The sequence below is a fragment of the Notamacropus eugenii genome, chromosome 2 (assembly GCF_028372415.1).
Source record: "Notamacropus eugenii isolate mMacEug1 chromosome 2, mMacEug1.pri_v2, whole genome shotgun sequence".
NCBI classification, from domain to species: domain Eukaryota; kingdom Metazoa; phylum Chordata; class Mammalia; order Diprotodontia; family Macropodidae; genus Notamacropus; species Notamacropus eugenii.
This window is the reverse complement of record NC_092873.1, coordinates 374,946,071-374,971,046: the sequence shown is the minus strand read 5'-3', so window position 1 is coordinate 374,971,046 and position 24,976 is coordinate 374,946,071. Positions and strand designations below refer to the sequence as shown.

Below are 24,976 nucleotides of genomic sequence, written 5' to 3'. Positions count from 1 at the left end.
GGTTTTTAAAGATAACAATGGGACTGGAAACATAATTAAGAATTTTTTTAAGTGACAGTATAAAGTTCAGGTGTAGTCAAGTGATAACGTACATTTTCTGATCAAACAGTTCAAAGAACAGATGAAAAGAATAAAGTTGTTTTACTGGCAATCAAAGATCATCTTTGTACAGACTACCCCCCCTCCCCCATGCCTAGAATGGACTCCCAACTCACCACTATGTTTCCCTAGTTTCTCCTCAAAACTCAGCTCAAGCATTACCTTTTCCATGAGACCTTTCCTGATTCTTCCAGACACCAGTGCCTCCTCTATCAAATTACCTTGGCTTTATTTTGAATATACTCATTTTCTATGTAAACATATAAGCATATGTCATTTCCTTCAAGAGAACATAAGCTCCTTAAAAACAGGTACTGTTGGTTTGTTTATTCCCCTTGTATTCCCAGTGCCTGTGTTTTATAAATGCTTGTGGACTGACACTCTTCAACTTATTAACGTCATTCCTAAAACACAATAACGCTTGAAATTAAATACAATATTTCAGGTGTTGTCTGAACAGGGTAGAGCACAGAAAACTTTATCACCTCCCCATTCTTTAATGTTATACCTCTCAATTTAATCAAAGATCACAGTTTTCTTCATTGACTATATATCATATGGTTAACTAAAATTAAGTTTTCAGCCCACTAGAACTCCCAGATCTTTTTCAGATTAACTTCTGTCTGACTATGCCTGGCCCATCTTACATATGAATAGATGCTTTTTGAACCTAAGTGTATGACTTGATCTTTATCCCTATTAAATGTCACCTTATTCAATTAAGGCCTTAGATCTAGTTGTTTGGATCTTTTTTGAATCCTGACTGTCACCCAGTGTGTAGGCTATTCCCCTTCCCTATACTTCAGTTTTGCCTCATCTGCAAATTTAGTAAGCAAGCCATTTACATATATGCCTTTATCCAAATCATTCATAAAAATGTTAAGTAGTGACAGGGTCAAAGACACATCATAGCGCTGCTTCCCTGGAGATTTGCTTCCCATCTGACACTTAACTATTAACGACCGCTTTTTGGATCTGGCAATTCAACAAGTTCCATATCCAACAAAATGTACTACCACCTAGACCACAAATTTTCCTTTTTTCCATACAAATAGCATAAGACACATCAAATGCATTGTTAAAATCGAGGTAAACTGTATCTACAGCACTCCTTGTGAATTTCAGTTCATTCCGAGTTGTTGTATTCTTGGTACTATTCTTATAGAAACATATCATAATTTTCTATCATGCCTTTGTTACAAGGCTCTTCTTCCATCTCCTTTACATGTCTTTTAAAAATCCAAGTTGCATGATAAATTCCCTTAGATAGCTCCCCTTCTCCTCCTTACCTTTGTGTCCCAAGAATGTTACTTGTGGACACTTTCTAATCCTCTTGGACCTCCCCCTTAGAATTTCAATCTGTGGGACTACCCACCCCTTCACTGAACACTTTGAAATGTGTTCTACCCAAATCTCATGGGCATATTAGCATAGCTCCTCTTCTCTAGCATTAATTCTAATATATAGTAGTGACTTCTTGCCCAAAGTCCTATCTTTTTCACTCCATCAACCTGAATGAAGGTGAGTACAATAAAAAGGAGAATGAGGACCTTGGTTCAAATGTCACTGATGTGAATCCCATCTCTGCTACTCGTTACCTGTGTGACTCCAGGCAAATCACTTAACTTCTCTGCGCCTCAATTTCCTCATCTCTAAAATGACTTTTAGGTCCTTTTCAGCTCTAAGTCTATGATCCTCCTTGTTGAGAAGAGAATTTCCCTTTGTTAGCCTTAAGGTTAAAATAATCACTGAGGCAATTTAAGAAATTCTCAGCTCTACCTTTTGGCAGAGAGTATGTCAGAATATATGTAGATAAATGAAACTGCCCCTACCTCCTCCATCATTAATATATTTCATGCTTCTTTTGCCAGGTTTGTGATATTTATTACCTGATGTTCTCATTTATTCTTTCTGTTCAAGTGGTTGACAGTATACTCCAAAATAGTTCTCTAGTTCTTATCTCAGTTGGCTTTCACTCAAAAATTCTCCATCAAACTTCCTGAATTTTCTCTCAAGAGTCTATCTTCTTAGTATATAATGTGGCACCACTACCATAGCCCAATTTTTACATCAGTTACTTTAGAATAAGGTATATGCCCTTTCAGAACTATTTCTAATTAGTGACCTCCTCCCAGCAAGTCTGAGTGATATTTATGAGTTCAAAAATTTGCTTCTTTGTGTTAATATCTCTAATTTATATTGCTTGCTATCTGAGTTTGAATTACAATTCAACTTACATTTTTTATGAAATGCCTGCTTTATACTTTATATTATTAAATATTCTGCACCAGACCTCTAAAGCCACAGTAATTCTCAAGAGAACTAGAGAAACATCATCCAGTTCTGGTAGTACCTTCAATTCCTTCACCCAATTAGTCACTGACATAAAATTTATTTAAGTCCAGAAAACTTATTTATAAATACATAGCATCTCAAGCTTATAAAATAAACACCCAACAGATGAATACTTTTTGATGCTTGGTAGTACAACTAGACTATTAATTTTTTGTATATGACTCTCAGAACTATATATCCAGCCATAGTATTTGTCTCTGTTTCTCTCTTGCTCCAGTCTCTTGTAACAAACTACCTTCTGAACATTCAACATTCAAATTGGATGTTCTGTAGGCACCCTCATACATGCCCTCCTCACCTCACATTCTTAGATCTTTAATCTTCCTTCAGAGTTTGGCTTAAGCACCACCTCCTATGGGAGACCTTTCTGGATCCTCTCAGTTGCTAGTGTCTCCCCTATCAAATTACTTTGTATTTATTTCATCCATATTAATTTTCTATGTAATCTTATAGGAACATGTTTTCTCACTGTAAGTTCCTTAAGGGCAGGAGCAGTTTCAACTTAGCTGAGTGCCTGGTGCACAGCAGATGCTTAATAAAACCTTGCTGACTGGTCAACTGATTAGCAGTAGTTTCCTAGAGTAGAATGATATGTGCTTCTATTCAGCATTTCCTTGGGAAATTACAAAACTACACATTTCTTATGTGAAATAGAAAAGTCTCTGCATTTCATTTTCTGCTTTGAGAAATAGCAGTTCTCTTCCAGGTTTGTTGCTAGTCCACATGTACTTGCTATTCTTTTGCTTTTTACTTTGAGCCTAGTTATATATCAAATGATCCTGAACCAGCAAAGGCAATCAATGAACACAGTCCTTCATGTTAGTCAGTTACTTAGGAAGCAGACTTCTCACATGCTCCTCAGCAGCAATAAAATGATCTTACCCTCAGTAAACATGTGAAATCAGATATGAAATAAACCATCATGATGCTAACAGTAGCACAAACTCAATAAATTTACTTAAGCAGCATGATGTATGGAATCAGTATGACCTAGGGGAAAGTGTACCTGATGGAAAGTCCAAAAAAACTGTGTTTAAAACCTACCTCTGATACTTACCAGCAGTGTAACCTTAAAGTTGAAGAGAGAGAAAGAGAGAGAGAGAGAGACAGACAGATAGAGAGAGAGAGAGGGAGGGGGGAGAGAGGGAGGGGGGGAGGGAGGGAAGGAGAGAGAGATTGTGATCTACCCCTCAGGCATGACCATGGGTTCTGACTTGAAGAGCCATGGTGTGTGGGGAATTCTGCCTCTCTCTTTCTGGGTTTCAATTTTCTCATCTCTAAAATGAGCAAGGTAGAGTTAGATGGTCTCCAAGGATCCATGAATGTGCAAAACACTGTAACTCTCTTACACACTCACATTCTATTGTACATCTCCTTTTTCTCTTCCTGGTCTATAAGCTTCTTTAAGGGCAGGGATTATATTTTAATTACCTCTGTATTACATTCTAACTCTTTGCACATAAACATTTTATTGTCTATTTAACAGACATCTAGTTAATTAATTAATTAACAATTTAACAGATATTTAATGCACAAAGACATTGTTTGCTAAACTGAAAATACAAGGACACCAATTGGTATTTTTCTTTCAGTATTTTTTCCAGGTTTTGAAGCTTAAAAGGACTTAACACAGAAATGCCACAATAGATTAATTTCTCATGGCAGAGTGTATACTACATACATGCTGAAAGAGAGTTATATTTTGAGCTTCATAGCATTGTGACAAACATCCATCTGTGGAATGTATATGCAAAGTGGGGAAAAATAATGCAAAAATGAGCTATAGTAGGAGAAACCCAGTTTAAGGTTAGCTTCCTGTAAGGGTTATTGAGCACTAGACTAGGCTGGATGGGAAAGGGATACATTTTCTATACAAGACATAAAGGAAAGGGCTTAGATTTGATGTTCTCTGGATAGACCTTCAGCTAGTATTTATTCATTAATCTGACACTCAGGTGTAAGCCCATAAACTATGCAAAGTTTACAGGAGTCACTGCTTATTGTTTTAGAACCACGGGAAACAAAACACTCCATATAAGTCCTCCACACTCACCAATCCTGGGCATGGTTACTGGCTTCCTGAGGAGGAAGTGGGCTGGCTAGCCGGGATACCTGAATCCAAACTGCATCATAGAGGTCCTTCTTCCGGGTATGCACAGTACATGGAACAATCAATGGCATGCCAAAGAGGCTGGGACGATTCTTCTGAGATGACAGAAAGTACAGCTCTGTCCTCATCTATGCGTACAAATCAAGAAAACAGAAAGCTGAGAAACGAGATGCACCCAAAGAAGCAGCACTCTCCTCCCTCTTTCTCTAAATACTGACAGGTTCCATGGTTTGCCTCCTCTCAGCTATTACTACATTCCCTTCATGATCTTAGAACAAAAAAAGCAGAATCACTTAAGGAATAAATTGTGCAGGATATTCTCTATGTGGCATTAAAATAATGGTAATTAAAGGCTGAATGGTCTGCCACATTTTTTGCTGAAGTACTGCCAATTACACAGAAATTATTTTACTTGAGTCAACTTTCTATCTAGTACTTCCTCTGACAAACATTTCTCATTTGAACACATCTCCTTAAACATAAAAACTCACATGAGCTCTACACTTCAAAACTCTCAACTGTTTAAAATCATTTCTAAAGCAGCTCTCTCAGTAAACACAAAAGTGCCTAACCTTTTTAAGAGAGATGGTTGTAGTGCCAATGCGATATTCACAGTGCCTATAGCTGCCATGAATATGACAATACAATTCTGAATCACAAAATACAATAGACTCTCACATGGAAGACAGAAACAAAACATTTATTCAGACACCAGAAAGCCAAATCCATCATAGTAACAAAGAAATCTGTACACAAGAACGATGCAGAGCGTAACACCAGCCCCAAGCGCTTCCTCTGTTAGACTTCCCACAAATCAGTTCCCTTAAACAAATCACAGACAGGCTTCCTTAAAATAAATCACAAACAAGCTCTCTCACTCACATTAGCCAACTGCCTGCTTCTCTCTCTTCTTCAGTTCTAATTGCTCTGACCAACTTCCTCTCAACTCTGCCTCTTCCTATTCCACCTTTCTTGCTCTACCCATTCAGCAAGCTCTTCCCACGACAGACTCCATGTGACTCAGACTTCCATGTGACCCTGGCAGGTCACATGGGGCAATTAATGAATGGGAAAAATCTTCCCATTTAAATTATCACTACAATGTTACCTTTTTTAGGTGTGATTTTACCACACAGACACATAATTTATCTAGTTCTTTCAAGGGACAACACATAGTGTAAATTTACTTTTCTTAAAAGTAGGGTGAATTAAAAGTAGTTTGGGTTTGAAAATTTTAAAATAATTTGATGATATCCTTTTTAAACAAATACAAATACCCTAACATACTGCATAGTCGGGTTCAGAAAAACTCTTTTAGAGAATTTAAGTTGAACCCAACAGAAAGTTTGGGGTAGCTTCGCACTGAGGAAAAAATTCAAATGTTTATGATCAGTCACCAAACAAATGCAAATTAAGTTCTTAAAGAAGCTAAGTCTTATACAGTGAATGGAGAACACCACTATATTTTAAACTTTTCTTGGGAAACAAAAGAATTCAAGAAACCAGTTTTAGAAAAACTGCCATGAAGCTGAAAAAGTACTGGACCAATGGCCCAGAGCAGCTCTTCCACTATCTACCTTTGTGACTTAGAGCCTCTATGTGACATGGAGTCTCTATGGCTTTCACTTTCTTCAATTGTAAATGCCATATGCACAGTTTATCTTGGAGCTGGGGTGAGGATTAAATAAGGCAATACTTTATAAGTTTCAAAGCTCTATAAAGAAAGGACTGCTAATGTTGTCTAATAGTCAAGAAGAGGTGTGCAGAGCACTTGGTTACCAGAAACCCTCAAACCCTGTCCTAATTTGACTGGCTTTGTGACGGACACTTTCCAAAGTTCACATTTGAAGCATTCAAAGAAAGACTTGTATGAATTATTACTGAGGGAAGTAAGTAGAACCAGGATAACAATATATATGACTATAATAAAGTAAGCAGAAACACAATAAAAGGAAATCAAACACAGATGATCAATCCTGGTCCCAGATATTAGATAAAGAAATATACTTTTTTCCTCTAGGTGAAGGAATAGGGTGTGAAATATTACATACGATGCTGACAGTCATTTTGATGATAGGTTTTGCTCACGTGACTTTATCTGCTACAAGAGAGGGTTCAGTGGTGGTGGTATAAAAAGCAAATGGCATTAATAAAACTTGGAAAGAGAGGTTGCATTGCTTATCAGACCTAGAGCTGAACTTGGAGTCAGGAAGCCATAATTCAAGTCTCATTTCTGAAACACTGTGGCTAATGTGAATATGGGCAAGTCATGTAGACTTTCAGTGCCTTAGGCAACCATCTAAGACTAGAAGATCTGAGTATGCTCTTTTCCCTTTTTCTTTGTGCTATAGATCTTGGAAATAACTGAATCCTCAGACTTAGTTCCCACACTTGGTGCCATCCTTCTCATTACCATTTGTTTTCAAACAGTTCACTTCCAACTTGTTTAAAAGCCTTGGCATGGCTGAACAGTCCTAGTTCTTTCCTTTCACTGCTGAATTATATATGATCTACAGCTAATTACACTTATTTCCTCATCATCTATCTGAAATCTAACTTTAAGTCCTATGGGTCTACATAAAATGCTCTTTTAAAATTCTTCAGATGAGGTCATAATCATGAAATACAAAGGGCCTTATATCACAATTCTAGACTTCTTTGAAGAATTTTATATTAGCTGCTTTTTTTTCTGGAAATTTTCTCCTCTCTTCTATGATACTTCACAACTTTCTACTTCTTGTGGTCAACATTACCACTTGATGTAAGGTCCTCAATGGAGCCCTTAAAAGATTCTAATCATATCTCTCCCTCAATGGACCTCTATTCAACCACTAATACTCTGTTAATACTCATTACTCAATAGAATATTTCCACACTCTTGTGTGGAAATCCTATATTCCATCTCATTTGCTGCTGATACATAAATCTCATTCTCTATATTCCCAAATGGTCACTCCTTTTCTACGATTCACCTTCAATTAAGCCTCTTTATTTCCTATTTCAAATATTCCTGTTCCTTCCACAATCTGTTATATGATTTAAGAACTTTTTTTCATCCTTAAATCTCTTCTTTTCTACTTTTAATCTTCTGGTACTGAGACCTGACTCCCTCCTGATGACACAGCTTCTTCCCTCTCACTATGGTTGTATTTTCAAGAATACCTCTCAATTCATTGCTTGAAGTGGGATGCTCACTGCTCTCCACTGTCATTTCTAGATTTTTCCTCTGCATCCATCCCTCAGCAGCCTCTTTTCCTTTGAGATGAATACTATCCAAATCTTTCAACCAATCCATATTCTGGTGGCGGCTATCTATCAACCACCAAGACATTCTCCATTCCTCTGTGAGTTCACAGTATCTCTCTCCTGCTCTCCTATTAGAGGACTTCAATATTCCCTCAAATCCTTCCCAGTTCCCTCAGCTTCTCAATTTTTTTAGTTCACATATTTTTCCAATCCATCTCAGCTACACACATGGTCATACCGTGTTATCATGCCATCAACCACAATTATTTCTACTTCTATGTTCAGGAACTCCAAAAGTCCACTATCTGATCATAATCTTTTATCATCCATCTTTTCCTAAACCTTTATCACCCTAACCTTATTCTTAATCCTCATTTGACCTCCATTCCCCCATCCTTCAGTTCTTTCCCAGGCCATCACACCTGCACTGCCTACAATCTCCTTCCTCTTTTCCCTATCCTAATCTTTTGGTGAAACAATTCAGCTCTGTACCATCTTTTCTTTTCAAATGCCTTATTCCCTTTTCCTTTGGTTGTTGATGCCTTGCCAAACCCGAACCTTAGTTTACTCCTACCATGTGTCTCCTTTATTCCTTTCCATGCCCTGCTGAATAGAGCTAGAGGAAATCACAAAACTGTGTTGATTAGACCCACTACAGATTTATGTTACTTATTACCAACTGGGTCTTCAATACAGCAAAGCAGTCACTCTACTCCTCCCTAACTGATTCCCTTCTTCACAGTGGCAGTTCTAAACCATCTCTCCTCAAGCCTCCTTTAGACCTCTTACCTCATCTCTGTTTAATACTCTGTCTCACAATTCACTAAAAAAATTGAAGCCATTTGCTAAGAACCACCTCTTCTCTCTTCCTCCTCATCTCACATCAAACAGATATCTTTGTGTACACTAATTCCTCCTTCACTCCAGTCTTGGATGAAAGATGGCCTTCCCCTTACCATGACCAAACCCTTTAAATGCACCCTTGATTCCATCATCTCCTATCTTTTTCAGGAGAAAGTTTCCACTTCCTTCTTCATTCTTGTTTTAATCTCTAATCTCTCACTAACTATTTGTTCCTTCCTTGCTGCCTACAAACACACCTATGCCTTTTTCCCATTGATCCATCTATCCCTGCTAGCTATCACCCCATATCTTGACTCCCCTTTTTGGCAAAATTCTACACTAGATTTTTTTACTTCTTCTCCTTTCCCTTTTTTCTAAGCCCTCTGCAATGTGGTTTCTGACCTCATCATTAAACTGAAACTGCTTTAGAGCTTCAAAGCTATCAACGATCTCTTCATGATCAAATCTAATGACCTTTTTTCAATTTTCCCTTCATATGTACTGTATTTCTTTCTAAACTTATCCCCATTCCAACCTTCCATATTTCTCTCAAGGGCACTACTTTCCTTCCAGTCATCCAGTTTTACAATCTTGGAATCACCCTAAACTCTTCTCTCTTCCTCTATGTGCAATCTAATTATCCTATATCCAATCAATCACCAAATCTTGATCATTCTACTTTCACAGTATTTTTTTTATCTGTCCTCTCCACTCACACAGCTTCTATTCCAGTTCAGTCTGCTCATTACTGCTTGGATTACTGCAATAGCTTCTTAACTGGTCTCTCTGTTCCCAAATTCTTCTGTGTCTAATTCAACCTGCATGCAGGTGTGAATTGATATTGCTAAAATGCAGATTTGACCATCTTTCTTCAATCTATGTGATTCAAGAATCAAATATATTAAACCCTTTTGTTTGACATTTAAAGTTCTCCATAGTATGGTTCCTACATACTTTTCCAGTTATATCTTATATCATTTCTCTTTAAACTCCCTGCTGTATTCAAATGTCTACCAGCTATTCCTGCACATGATATTCCAGCTCCCACCTCCACATTTTGTACAAGCGCTCCCACAGTCTTTGGAATATTCTTCATCTTCATCTCAACCTCTAAGAACACTTATCATCTTCCTTCAGAGAACAACCCAGGTGTCACCTCTTGCATGAAGCCTTTCAAGTTGTTAATTATTTCTTCCTTTTGAAACTGTTTCATATATATTTTGTCTTTATTTACCTGGATATGTGTTATATTCCTCCTAAAGGAATTTAAGCTGAGGCCAGGGATTTTAATTTTTTTTCTTTTGTAGTCCCAATACCTAATATATAGAAGGTGCTTTACAAAACGTTTGCTGAATTGCCACATTCCCTGGCAGGGGCTAAGGAGGTAGTGACTATGGGCAAACTTATCTTATAATAGCAAAAAGACAAGAAACATATAGTTACAAGACTATGTGACATGAGCCTAAATTCTTCTAGTTCAATTAAACCTGACAGATGTTACCACTTGCCTTGTAATGCCTTTTGATTCCTAAGCAAAGGAGAGTCATTTCTCCTACAGGCATTAATTACATATCCTAAATCCTTAATCTAATTATCCAGCACAATTTTAAGAACTTAAGTTCAACAGGGCATTTTCAGACAAAGGCAATTCCCAACCCCATTATGCCAGCAAGTCCACACTCCTTAACGTTTAACTAACCATTTTTCTGTGGATTGCAATGATGTAACCTATGAAAGGACTGTCAGGAAATGATGTCACATGGCCATTTAATATTCCATTTGTGAAATTCTTCTCAATTCCACATGGCACAACAGTGTTTGGCATTCCATTGGGAATGAGAGTTGGCCGAAGTAGATCCCCATTGGTGGATATATTCAGCATTCCATTTGTAGAAGGGCCAGAGAAATCTACAAATTCAAAATGAAACATAGTATTGTATATATATATATATATATATATATATAGTATCCATATACTTTGTTTTCTTTATTATTCTGACATTTAATCCCTTGCCCAAAGTGGTTCTCTTTTATATATATACATATATATGTATAGATATATATACACATACATACATACATATATATATATATATACATATATATATAAACAGATCCTTAGTTCAGGCTTATTTCCACAACACAATTGATTAAACAACAGTGAATACCATAAATAAAGATCCATGCAAAACCCTACAGCATCATTAAGCTATAGCCTTCCAACATAACCATTTCCAATATGCTTTTTACTTAACAGAATTTCTCTATTCTTCCAAGTCAAAATACAATATTAAATCATTCTCCAATCTACATATATCCTTCTATTAAGTTCCAGTGAAGCTGGTGTCTCTATAATACTTAAGATTTTACTTTCTGAAATTCTATGTTTATGTGCTATTACAACAACAAACATTTATTAAAAGTCAGTGGTGTGCAAAGCACTGTATCAAGTGATGCTCAAAGACACCCTCTTCTTTGCCTTCAAGTAGCTTACTAGGAGAGGCAACTATGTGAGCAGCAGCCTAAAGAATAGAAAAAAACATTACAGCTGAAAACAAGCAATTTTCCATTACAACATTACCCCGTTAAAAAAATTAAAGCCTATTTACAAATTTTCTTTTTTCATGTTTAGCTTTCTGAGATGTACAGACTGTTTCTGATACTTGGTTAGTCTCTCTCTTACCTATTTCCATGTCAGTAGTACTCTACAGGGAGTCAGGAGACCTCTCCTTTTTAGAAAAATTAATATTTTGGGGGGACATGATCTAGGTATAAATACTGATACTATGAACAAATTGTGGGAGCAAGGGATAGTGTATCTGTCAGATTTATGGAGAATGGAGAAATTTATGATCAAACAAGAGATAGAGAATATTATAAAGTGCAAAACGGATAATTATGATTACATTAAATTGAAAAGATTTTGCACAAACAAATCCAATGCAACCAAGATTAGGAGAGAAGCAGAAAACTGGGAAAGAACTTTTACAACTAGTGTCTGTGATAAAGGCCTCATTTCTAAAATATATAGAGAACTGAGTCAAATTTATAAGCATACAAGTCATTCCCCAATTGATAAATGGTCAAAGGATATGAACAGGCAGTTTTCAAAGGAAGAAATTAAAGCTATAGTCAAAAAATGCTCTAAATCACTATTGATTAGAGATGCAAATCAAAACGACTCTGAGGTACCACATCACACCTGTCAGACTGGCTAACATGACAAAACAGGAAGATGATAAATGTTGGAGAAGAGAGTTGGAACACTAATTCATTGTTGGTGGAGCTGTGAGCTGATCCAGCCATTCTGGAGAGCAATTTGGAACTATGCCCAAAGGGCTACAAAAATGTGCATACCCTTTGACCCAGTAATATCGCTTTTAGGGCTATATCTCAAAGAGATCATAAAAATGTGACAAGGTCCCACATATACAAAAATATTTATAGCAGCTCTTTTTATGGTGGCCAAGAATCGGAAATCAAGGGAATGCCCATCAACTGGGGAATGGCTGAACAAGCTGTAGTGTATGAATGAAATGGAATACTATTATGCTATAAGAAATGATGAACAGGAAGACTTCAGAGAGGCCTGGAAAGACTTACGTGAACTGATGCTGAGTGAAATGAGCAGAATCAGGGGAATATTATTCACAGTAACAGTCACAGTGTGCGAGGACTGTTTCTGACGGACTAAGCCCTTTACAGAAATGCAAGAACATAAAACAATCCCAAAGGACTCTTGAGGGAAAATGCCTTCCACATCCAGAGAAAAAACCATGGAATCAGAACACAGAATGAAGCAGACTATTTTCTCTTGTGTTACATTTTGTTTTATTTTGGTTTTTCTTATGGTTTCTCTCATTTATTTTCACTCTTCTATGCAACATGACTAATGTGAAAATGTGTTTAATAAGAATGTATGTGTAGAACCCATTACATACTGTCTTGGGGAGGGAGGGGAAAAGGAGGGGGAGAAAATTTAAGACTTATGGAAGTGATTGTTGAAAACTGAAAACAAATTAATTAAATTTTTAAAATATTAACATTTTTATTTAAAGTTTTAAGTTCCAAATTCTATCCCTCCCTCCCACCTCCTCCCTGAGATAGTAAGTATTCAGATATAGGTTATACATATGCAATTATGTAACACATTTCCATATTAGTCATTTCGTACAGTAAGTCTCAAATAAAAGAAAAAAATGAAAAAAGGAAAGCAAAAAGTAGCAAGCTTCCACCTGTATTCGAACAATATCAGTTCTTTCTCTGGAGGCAGATAGTATGCTTCATCATTAATCCTTTAGGATTGTCCTGGATCACTGTATTGCTCAGAATAGCTAAGCCATTCACAGTTCTTCATCAAACAATATTGCTACTACTGTGTACAACACTCTCCTGGTTCTATTCACTTCAGTATCCATCAGTTCACTTAGGTTTTCCTGAAACATCTCACTTGCCATTTCTTATAGCACATTAATAGTTCATTATAAAAAATATCACAGCTTGTTTAGCCATTCCCCAAATGATGGGTATCTCTTTAGTCTCCAAGTCTTAGCCACCACAATAAAAGCTACTATAAGTATTTTTGTACAAATAGGTGCTTTTTCCTCTTTCTGAATGTCTTTGGGATACAGACCTAGCAATGATATTGCAGCATTTTAGTTTTATAGCCCTTTGGACAGAGTTCAAAATTTCTCTCCAGAGTGCTTGGATCAGTACACAACTCTACCAACAGTGCATTAGTGAGCAGACCTCTCTTTTAACCCCAGTTTGGCCACTATGTGGCATCAAGTAGGTCATTTAACCTCTTTGGGCCTCCCTTAGCTTCCTTATTTGTAAAATGATGGGGCACTCAAAATTTTACTTTACCTGTCTGTACTGGACTTGAAGCTGAGGTCGGGGATCCAGGGGTAGGAATCTCAAATGCACACAAAAATCCACTCACTGAGAGCCGTACCTTTTGGTTGTCCTGAGGAAAGTTCTACGGAAAAATAAGTTAGGGAAATTGGCAAGATGTTTCAGAATAACTGAAAAATCATTTCTACGAAGTCTATCATATGAGTTCTATATTTTCACCAGTATAAGACAAAAGCTTGCAGTTTTAACATACTAATAAAGTGAGTGAAATACAACTCAGCAGAAAATTAATACTCTCAATTAGCTATAAAAGGGAAAATTTAATTCACAATGGGGTTTTATTCCCTATGATCATATGAGTTCTCAAATATTTAAACCCTAAAACTCCAGACAGATACATTGCTTTTCTGTTGAGAAGAAATCAAAAAGGTGAGGATTTGCTTTGTCCTAGACCAAGATAATAATGCTAATGAAAGAAACTCAATGTGTGGCAAACAATGCATATTTGGTTTATATTCCTCCCTTTCATGATGTAGAAAATGATCAATGATGTCAATTTCTTTTAATCCATTCTAAAGGGAGGGGGGACTTAAGAGTATTCAAAAGGTAGGCAGGCACTACAAAGATTATTTAACTAGGCTAACTTTGGAGAAGTACTAGTGAAAACAGTGTGGGGGGAAAATGTTCAAATAGGTTATACTTGGAAATGTCTGAAAAGATTCTTCCATTATTATAATCTTAGCCCCATAGTTAGGGTTTATTTTAAAAGTTTGCAGCAGTATACGGTTTAGAGGCTTGTATCTTCTTAAGAAGAGTACCACCAATGACATCAAACCTTAGGCAACACTTTCAGGTGGCTAGTTCAGATAATGTATAATATGGAAATTAAATGACCTCTTTGGTCATTTAATAAAATGATTAATTCTACTAGTGTTTAACCTCAAGAATGTCAAGAAAAATGTGACTTTCAAAGCATGACAATCTGGAAATTATTTTAAGAGTAAGTAGCCTTTGTTACCTTTATGTTAGAACTGTGTACTTCTGCAAGAAGAATCTGTTCTGGTTTAAGTCCACAGAGGTCACTCAGTTGCTTTTTCAGTCCTGTGTACTTTTCATCCATGTTCAGCCTTAGCCCATATCGAATAGGAGTAGTACCATCTAACTTGATAACTAGAGAAAATATCTGGGTTTTGTACAAGTCCAACAAAGTTTCTAGACTTACCTATTATGCAAGTAAGTATACTACATTTTAGAGGCTCAGAATCTGCCACATTGTAGCCCTAAGCATGTATTATGGTATTTAGGGGTCAAACTAATAAAATAAAATTTTCCATTCACTGAAAATAAGCTCAGATTATTGAGAATTTCTGCAAGACTTACAACAGCTTGTAACATTCTGAAACTAAAGAGATGCAACAGGCACAACTACAAACAAATCAATCCTAAACTCCTAAGTGCACACTGAAGCATACCATATGTGCATCAGTACAAATGGTTTCAGAGTATCTCCTGTTTACTTTTACCCCTCTTCCTAATGTCTTCCACTAATATTTTCAGTTTTTTTTTTTGGGGGGGGGGGGAGAGGCTATCTTTATACTGAAAATATGGCATCACTTTTTTGAAGAGCCTTGACAAACCTTTTCACTAGATGGAGGCTTGAATATTGCAATTTTCAGTCCCACCCTACAAACTCCCCAGCATGGAATTAGACAGTTAAATTAAAGTATGTAAAATATTTATAGTTGTTAGAGTGTAGCATAACATCACTTTTTCTTATCAGTCAAGAGTAAATGAGAAAATTGACTCTTTGGAAGTAACTGATTCTTCAGAACTGTGTGACTCACCTGTTATTTCTAAGTGCATGTAACTATCCATAGGTAGTGGTAAAGACAAAAAATTGAAAGGGTCAAACCGGACACTTATATGCCCGCATGTTTTGCATCTGACTTGGGATCTCAGCTGCCCATGGAATAAATCCACGACAATCGATCGATTCCTTCTCAGATGATTATCCCAGGCCTGTGGGGAAATAGAGATGAGAAAGTTTATCAACCATGAAAAGGGAAAAATGACTTACTCAGACTGAGCACCTAGTAGACAACATCAAGGAAAATGACCTATGATTTCGGATGTGCATTTAGCATGTAACAATCTTTCTATCTATTCTCTCAAAATGGTAACAATTTAAAATATGGGTGTTAAATAAAAAATTTAGTAAGTCTCATGAAAGTAAAGAAAAATGGTAGTAACCAGCATTAAGTGGTTACATAATTTTCTACTTTAAATTTTAAATTTTTACTGATTTTTTTTTATATTACCTTCATTCCTAGACCTTCCCTTTCCCCTAGGCAGGAAATCATTCCCTACATGAAAAACTATTACAGAAAAAGAAGTGTAGCAAAACTAGTCAACATACTAACAAAGTCTGACAGTATATGCAATATCTGACATCAACAGTCTTCCACTTCTGCAAAGTAAAGAAGAAAATACATTTTTTGGCCTTTCTTTGGGCACAAGTTTGGCCTTTATAATCACTTTATAAAATGAGGTAGCATTGCTCTTGGGTTAATATCTTTAACTGCCAATGAAGATAAAAAGATGTAAAAAAAATGCCCTTTGGTATCTCAGAAAACACCTAGTTTTTGCTTTTGTTTATTTTGCAATTCATAACAGAGCCACTGGACTGAGGGAATTTACTATTCTTTTAGAAGGAAGGGTGACAGTTTGCCATATATATATAAGGAATAAATATTTTTTAAAATTATGTAATAAATTTTTTTCAACATGTTGACTGATTTTTAATCAGTAAGCAAAATGATTTAAGTGGCTGCCTGCATTAATGATTACTAACAAACCTCTGCTGCCACTTCCCAATCTGGACGACCATCACTGTCTTTCAGTTCTACATATGGTTTCTCGTGAACTCGGTTGAGATCTTCATGAAGACCATCCAAGAGAAAAGCCAGAAGTTCCTGGGAGTCTTGCTGCTGGAAACCATTAAACCTTGGAGCATATTTTGCTATTGTCCACTATAAAAACAGTAAAAACTAAAGTCATTCACTGTTCTGTCCTGTTCAACTGAAAACATTTCACAATTGAAACAGACCATGTTATATGAAAATGAAGAGAGTACAATATAGTTTGTCCATATTTATGCTAACTACTAAATTTTCCTAGACCACAAATGATCCTAGACAAAGCATCAGATATTTTGGCTGATTAAAAAATATCTCCAGCATAGCCTGTTCAGTGCTCAGGCACACAGGTCTGATGTGCTTTTCCCTTCACTCATCAAGGACAACCTGGATATTGTTTCATATATGACATTTCTAACATAACATCCTAACTTTTAATTTCATTTTTAAAAGCTGCTGGTTTCTTGAAGATTATAATTATCTGAAATACATTCAAAATCCTCTAACTACTTCTGACTGACAGTAACCCATAGGAATAATTCATATTATTTTCATATAATCCTGTTCCAAGTAACATGAATCTTGTTCATAAACAAAGGTTATTTTACATTCATAATTTGTGAAGCACATATATAACCTATTTTAGAGCTGCCCTACTAATAATAATGAAAGAAACTCATATGAAAAGATTTATTGGACACCAAATAGTATCTTTGCTGATTTCCTAGGATTTTCTAAAGTAAACCATGTCATTAGAAAACAGGGATAGTTTTGTCTCCTCTCTTCCTAGTATTTATGCTATCAATTTCTTTGTCCTGTCTTGTTACTGCTAGCATTTCTAGGACTAAGATAAAAGGAAAATGGGGTATCTTTCTTTACTGCAGTATTTAATGAGAAAGCTTGTATTTTCTGCATTGCAAATAATGCTAGCTTTTGCTTTTGTACACAGTTTTTAGCATACTAACAAAAGATTCTCTTACGCCTATATCTTGTAAGGGTTTTAGTTTCATATTCTGTCAAAAAGTTACTGAAAATATTTAAGTAAGATACTTAATAGGCTTGTGATGAAATATATTCTGAATTAAGCAATTGTGTAGCCTAGAACAGTGATTTATTTATACTTGGAATCGAAATCTGGAAGGGAGCTTGGACACCACTTAGTTCAATTTCTTCACTTTACAAATGAGGACAATAAGGATCAGAAGTTAAATTAGTTGCCTAAGGTCAATAAATGTTCAGTGTCTTTCTTCAATATGAATAAAACATCAGAAGCCATTATGTTTATTTAAAAGAAAAAAACACAGGAACTGGGAAGCTGACATGTTGAAAAGAAAAGCTACATATAGAAAAGCTATTAACAGAGACCTCATATAAGGACAGGAAATGTTATGCCTTTAAGAAACACAATCTACTTACCCGAAGCTTCAGGGGGGCAACATTCTTTTGTGTTCCACTCCACAGTTCCTGTACTAAATCCCCATAACATTTGGCCATGTGACCCTTCATCCCAATGGGGTTGGTCCTGGAAGTTTGATAGTAATTCTTGTAACAAAAGACTATTACCACTCAGGGAAAGAATTTACAAGCTTTTGGGTACAACAATATATAGCAACTATTCTTTAGACCAACACTATTCTTATTTTTTAAAAAAAGTTTTATCGAAGGTTTTACTTTGACATCAGTAATTTCCAAATATACACCAAAGAGAGTCTTTCTTTTAAACAAAGAAAAAGAAAAACCTTTAACAGAACCAAACAAGGAGACTTCATCTGACAGCACATGTACACCCATAATCCCCCACTTTTCCAATGAAAGGAGAGGTACGTACATTTCGTCTCTTCGCTGAAAAACTGGTCATCATAGTGGTAAGAGCATTCAGCATCGTTTTATTGTCCTTGTTATTTACATTAAGGGATATATTGTGTGCTAGTTTCCTACTACATCAGTTCCTGTAAGACCTTCCAAGTTTCTTGAATTCTCCATATTCGTTAATTCTTATGGTACAGTAATATCCCACTACATTCATGTACCAAAATTTGTTTAGCCAGTTCTCAATCAAGAGATACCCATTTTGTTACCAGTTTCTGCAAAGAGTGTTACTAACAGCTTAATCACTTCATTTAATTCTGAACATTTGTTTCCAAGGGACTGGCCCAATTTTCAATTCTGTCAAAAGTATACTGAAACGTCTGCCTTCCTGTAGCCTCTCCAACATTGACTCTTTCTGTCTCTTGCCAATTTATAAGGTATGATTTTTTTTTTTGTATAGAGCAAACTTTCACGTGATTAATAATCTGAAAATTTTTTGGAGAAGTTCTTGTTCAATATGTACCAATTGGGGAATGGTTACTGGTCTTAATATACTTGAGTTAATTACCTCTATATCTTGGATATCAGACCTTTTCTTGAGATGCTTTATGAAAATATTTTTTTCTCAATTGATAGTTTCCTTCATTACCCCCTCCTGAACTGATTTTCCTTATACAGAAGTTTTATAATTTTATGTAATTTAAATCATCTATTTTTCCATTTAGTCATCTCTATCCCTTGTGTCAAACAGCATTTGGAAGGGAGGCATCTTTCCTTTTTGGAACTTACCATTCTTTGCAAATAACCCTAGTTTTTGGTTTTATATATGTCCAATATTTTTTATGTCAAAAACCTGCCTTCCCACCATCCCCTAAGTGTTAACTGGATTTTACTCAGTACTAATAGCACTTGTTTGAGGTGTGGGAGGAGAGAAAGGAATCTAGGTAATAATGAGGTTTATATCAAAGCAGCATATCTGAGAAGGAATGTATTAGAGAATGATTACCTGTTGAGTTCATAAAGATGTCTCCCTGAGATGAAATACTGAGTTAGTGGCTGTGTGTTACTGACGCACTGGATGCTGGAGTTCATAAAGCATGTATTCCCCAGGTTACTTAAGCCAGTGGCTCCTTTCTCTGTGGGAACTATCGCAAAACAAAACAAAAAAAGCCCCCCAAAAAACTAAAACGTAAGTCTAGTAGTTAATAATATAAATCGCAAAACATAGCACAACCTATATTCAAAACAATCACTAACAGTCTATAATTTATAAGAATTTTAAAATCATAATCCCAACAATCAAATATCAATCTTGAAATAAACTAAATGATTATTTTATGTAAAATCATAACCTTCTAATATTTAAAGTTTCTAAAATATATAAAATACATCTAACAAAGTAGTAACAAATTTATCCTGTTTACATGCAACCTTTTTCCTACATCCTGTTTTTTGTATATTTTCCAGATTACATTTTTATTTATATAATTATAATCAACACGATTATGTGATTATACCCTCTTCACTTGGTATCACTTCCTATAAGTGATGCCACTTGCCGTGTTCCTTTTTTTTTTTTCTTTTGGAGACCAGTCTCCTTAAACCACCTAGGCTGTAAGCATATATGGCCACTCATGGGCCTGATCCCAATAAGGACTGGCCTGGGAGCTTTAATCCGCTGGGTTTCCAACCTGGACCTGTTAATTTCTCCTTCGGCAGGCAGATCCCCACCCCACCCCACTTCTCAAGGCTCAGCATATTAGAGCTGGACTTATTGTGGTCATGTGATATGCCCAGCCCACTTTAGCTCTGAACTCCTCAGCTCAAGCGAGCAATGAGTCTTAGCCTCTCTGGTAGCAAGGATTATAGGTGTGTATTACCACTTTTAGATTCATATTTCTCTTTATTCATTATATCTGTCATTTCTTACGGCACCTATAATAATCTATTACAATCATATAACAATGAACTGTTTAACAAGAATTTTTTATCACTTGGGTTTTTAATTTTTTTGCTGTTACAAACTATATATTCCAATTATTTCTTGGATAAAGACAACTAGGTGGCTCAGTAGATACAGTGCTAGACCTGGCGTCAGGAAGACCTGAGTTCAGACCCAGCTTCAGATACTTACTGGTTGTGTGACCCTGGACAAGTCACTTAATCTGTTTGCCTCAGTTTCCTCATTTGTAAAAATGGGGACAATAATAGCATCTACATCACAGAGTTGCTGTGAGGATCAAACGAACTAATAATTGCAAAGTGCTTAGGGTAGTAGTTGGCACATAGTAAACACTATTTACATGCTAACTATAATAATAATAATTATAGCACTTTGCTCATCTTAAAGCACTATATATATCCTAGCTATTATTAATGCTGCCAAAATTTTTTTTATACAAATGGATTTATTTTTCTAACAGTAATATCCTTAATTGAAACAATGGGATCATTGGGTTAAAGGGTATGAACAGCTTTGAAATTCTTATATCATTCTATGCTACTTTAAAAAAACACTTTTACTAATTCACAATTCCATCAAGCAATACAAAAGTTTTTATGCAGACTTGCTAATTCTGAGTTTTATAATTTTAGATTAATTTTGTCTATGCATATAAAATGGTATCCTGAATTGTGTTAATTTGCATGCTTCTGTTAAAGAGTATGAACATTTTCTCATATATATATATATCATATCAAAAATTCTCTTCTGATCACTTATCTAGTAATGGAAATGGGTCTTATTCTTATAAACCTATGTGAATTTCTTATAAAGATAATCCAACTATTCCTTGGATAGTTTAATATTTCATTCAGATATCAAACTTTTATTAGAAGTATTGATCACTGACCTAGTGATGGGAATGGGTCTTACTCTTATAAAACTGTATGAATTCCTTATAAAGTTATTCCAACTACTCCTTGGATAGTAATATTTCATTCAGATATCAAACTTTAATTAGAAGTGTTGCTCACTTAAGTATTGATTACTTATCTAGAGATGGGAATGGGTTTTACTCTTATAAACCTGTATGAATTCCTTATATAGTCTAATTATTCCTTGGACAGTTTAATATTTCATTCAGACATCAAACTTTTATCAGAAGTATTTATTGCCAAGATCGGCCTTTCCATAATAGAGCTTACCCTTTTATCCTATATGGATTATTTTTGGTAGAAAGAGACCTCTGCTGTAGGATTATAGCATTTACATATGGTAGGGAACTTTGAGACAATTTAGCTCAGTCCTTTAATTTTAACTGATGAGAAAACTGAGGCCTGCATAAGTTAAATGATTTATACAAAGTTACAAGGAGAAGTTAGCAGAGTTGGCTTTGAACCAAGGTTCTCAACTCTAAATACCATATTTCTCTGAATAATCATAGCACCCTGGGGAGGGGGGCGTTCTTTCCAGTCCAAAAATAGATTTATAACCTTTCATTGCATAATCATCACACAGTATAACTGTGTTTGTCACACTGCTTAAAAGGTAAACAGAGAAGCAATGTATCACCAGTGGCATATGGATACACATTTATCTCTTGTTCAGTGCAAGCTGCAAGCCTAGAAGCCTCAGCACCTGCACTGACAGCATATTTCCAAAAGTCTACTTACATGGTTTATTTAGAGCACTGCAGGACTAATAGTACTGTCACTTAACCCAAAGAAGAGTCATAGGCACAAGGGGAGTGGGCAGGCAGTGACATGATATGATAAGACTTGCATTTTCTCATGGTAGCTAAACTGTATTTGCCAGTGATACATTAACATGCAAAGCATTTCTTTCTGATTATGGGTAAACATAAAAACTATTCTGTGGGCTTCAAGCTGAAAGTGATTGTGTTCACCGAACAGCATGGAAAGAGAGCTGTGGAAAGACAGTTTTCAGTGAATGAAAAGCTGGTACAAGAGTACAGGAAACTAAAAGACAAGTAAAACCAGCTCAAATTAAAAAAAAAAAAACTTCAAATAATGGTTGTAATCCACTTTTTTTGCAAAAAATTTGGCATACAATATTGAAGGATTATGTGGTGAAATACAGTATACCACAGCTATACATATGTGTATATAATCAAATGTTTTGTATTGTTCTTTATAAATTTATTTTTTTGTATAACTATGACAAATAATATTAGAATATCTCCTTTTTATGATTTAAAAAATTTAGATGAAAGAATTTGGAATTTAGTTTAGTATAGGATATGAGATTTGGCTCTGGCTTCCTTTTTGTAATACTATGTAATTATCCTAATCATTTCTTTAATTAAATAATAATAAGGTAGCCAGGTAAGTATTCAGGACTTCGACATGAAAGGCTTGAGTTCAAATCTTGTCTCAGACATTTAATAGCTGTCTGACTCTAGGGAAGTTATTCAACCTCTGCCTCCATTTCCTCATCTGTAAAATGCGGACAATACAGGTATCCTTTCCACATTGCAGTTTTCCCCATCATGGTTTTGACATATCACAGGATGGCATAAGAAATTAAATGGAAATTTTGGGGGAGTTTTGTGGAAGCCACAAACAACACACAAAAACTTGTAGATGACACAGAAAAAGTTTAGAAACTCAGAAATGCATAACATACATGTATAATACTATACAATATAGTCTTTGACCAAATACTTAACCCAAATTTTACAGTTAGGTACTATAAACACCCCATAAAAGAAATAAAAAAAAATTCAGACTTCTCTGGTATGAAGGGGAGGTCAAAAAATTTTACACGGATTTTCCAGGCTTTGGGGGTGCCACACTCTTAATCCCCGTGATGTGGAAGGGATAATTGTAATAGCATCTATCTCCTAGAGTTGTTGTGAGGTTCAAATGAGATATTTGCAAAGCACTTAGCAAATAACATGGTAGGGTCTTTTTTTTTACTTTTGCTCAATTCATAATCACTTTGCTTTTAATAGGTGAATTGAATCCAATTATAGTCAAAGTAATAATTTTAAATTTGCCTATCTTAACATTTTGTTAAATTACATTCATTTTTATCAAAAAGGAATATGCCATATTTTGTTAACACTGTAAGGATTGTAAGGATTTTTACAACTCAGAAAAATGAGCAAGAATCACAAGCAGTCATTCTCTTCTTCTGCAGCTGGAAGCCAAAGTTTCTCACAAAATCCATGAGAAAAAGTATCTGTTGTACTGAATTTGCTGAAAACCTTTGGTGGGCAGTGTGTATAATCCATATTATTTTCTGCCACAAATTCAGCTATTACTTTATAATAATTAATACTGAATTTACTTTTCAATAATTCAGACAATACTTTCCTTAACAATGGATGACATTCAATTGCAAAGATTATGTGCCTGATTTAATAAAAAGTGAAGTAAATTTCTAGGTGTAGCAATTATTACTAATTTAAAAGCAGGCAGTTTATTTCTTATTTTTGTATTTTCCTTGACACCAAGGACAGTACCCTTCATATAGTAAATACTCAACAAACATTTCATTCAAAATGAAATGCTACATCAGAAATAAACATACACTACTGTTTATAAAAAAAGAAAAAGCTTTTTTTATGGCTTCTAACTCTATAGTCTTCAAGAGTGCTAAAGAAGTATAAACCAAGTATGAAACCAGTTTTATGTTATCTAAATGTACTGTGGAATCAATCTGTTATAAGCACTAATTTCTTACTCTTCTTTCACACAGATTTTAGTTTATATACCAGAGACATTAAAAACACCAGAGACTTACCCTTGTGTCTGTCTATCTTACTACTATTTGCTATAAATGACATCTCTTCTGGCCAGCTCATATCTTTGTTCCGAACTAGAAAGAACAAGATATTAATGTATTAATTCCTCATGTACTCCAAGTCATGCAACTTAATCCCCTTCATGGGGGAAGAGATAAAAGGTTTTCTTTCTCTAAATCAACCTGTAATTTAAAAAATGACAGAAATAGAAAATAAAGTAAATTCTGGCACTAGGAAGACTTATTGTTCATTTTGTTTCTTTCTACTTTTGTCTGTACTGCTGGACATGGTACATATACTTAAGTTAGGGTTAATAAGCTACTCAGTGAACTAAATTACAACTCCCCAAGTAAGGGGTTTAAGTTGAGAAGTAACATTTACGCGTTAACTTAAAAACATATTACTTTAAGCGTCAATTTGTCAGATGATTGTACCTGCCTATATTAATATAAATATAAAGAACATTTCCATGTGGCAAGCAGGGAGCAAGGAATGGGTGGCTTGCTTGTTTAATACAATCTGAAGGAAAAAAGATAAAGGTAAGTTTGTTGGTTGGTGGTCTGTATAGATTCAATGCTAGTACTACCATCAATAAACTCCTAACAGATCCCCTTACCCCTGAATTGCAAGAACTCCAAAAATCTAAAAACTCAATAAATGGCTGCTGGCATTTTTCAGGCTAACAGGAATTAAATCACCTGCCAGTCTTCAAAGGACATATTATATGAATGTGCCTATTGGTTTTTTTTTTCTACTTTTCAATATATCTAGCTATCTGCCTGGATATTTAATGTTAAATTTCTAATAAAGCATTTACTTTTCAGAGAATGCAACAAGAGTCATGAGAAGAATTTTTTTTTTTGAATAATGAAATTTTTGATTTTTAAAAACTTGAGAAGCATTTTTAAAGGGCTGCTCTAGGATCTCATGTATTTTAGAAATTTATTTAACATAAGAAAATGATTAACTATAAATTAACTCTCTTGAAAATTAAGACATGTCTAATAGAAAGAAACTGTGAATCCTTATACTTC

The 24,976-nt window shown here is 35.3% G+C and overlaps 1 protein-coding gene across 2 annotated transcripts in view; it reads right to left on the bottom strand.

Moving 5' to 3' along the window:
- Positions 1 to 24,976, bottom strand: part of USP32 (ubiquitin specific peptidase 32) — a 262,811-nt gene that overhangs the window by 18,848 nt on the left and 218,987 nt on the right. For both annotated transcript variants that reach the window (XM_072646922.1, XM_072646921.1), the window contains exons 19-27: positions 23,942 to 24,016; positions 19,238 to 19,376; positions 17,839 to 17,944; positions 16,363 to 16,536; positions 15,352 to 15,526; positions 14,526 to 14,677; positions 13,520 to 13,631; positions 10,353 to 10,561; positions 4,508 to 4,692 (exon numbers count right to left, since the gene is read on the bottom strand). In XM_072646922.1, coding sequence (XP_072503023.1) covers positions 4,508 to 4,692; positions 10,353 to 10,561; positions 13,520 to 13,631; positions 14,526 to 14,677; positions 15,352 to 15,526; positions 16,363 to 16,536; positions 17,839 to 17,944; positions 19,238 to 19,376; positions 23,942 to 24,016 — 1,327 coding nt within the window. The remainder of the gene's footprint in view (positions 1 to 4,507; positions 4,693 to 10,352; positions 10,562 to 13,519; positions 13,632 to 14,525; positions 14,678 to 15,351; positions 15,527 to 16,362; positions 16,537 to 17,838; positions 17,945 to 19,237; positions 19,377 to 23,941; positions 24,017 to 24,976) is intronic.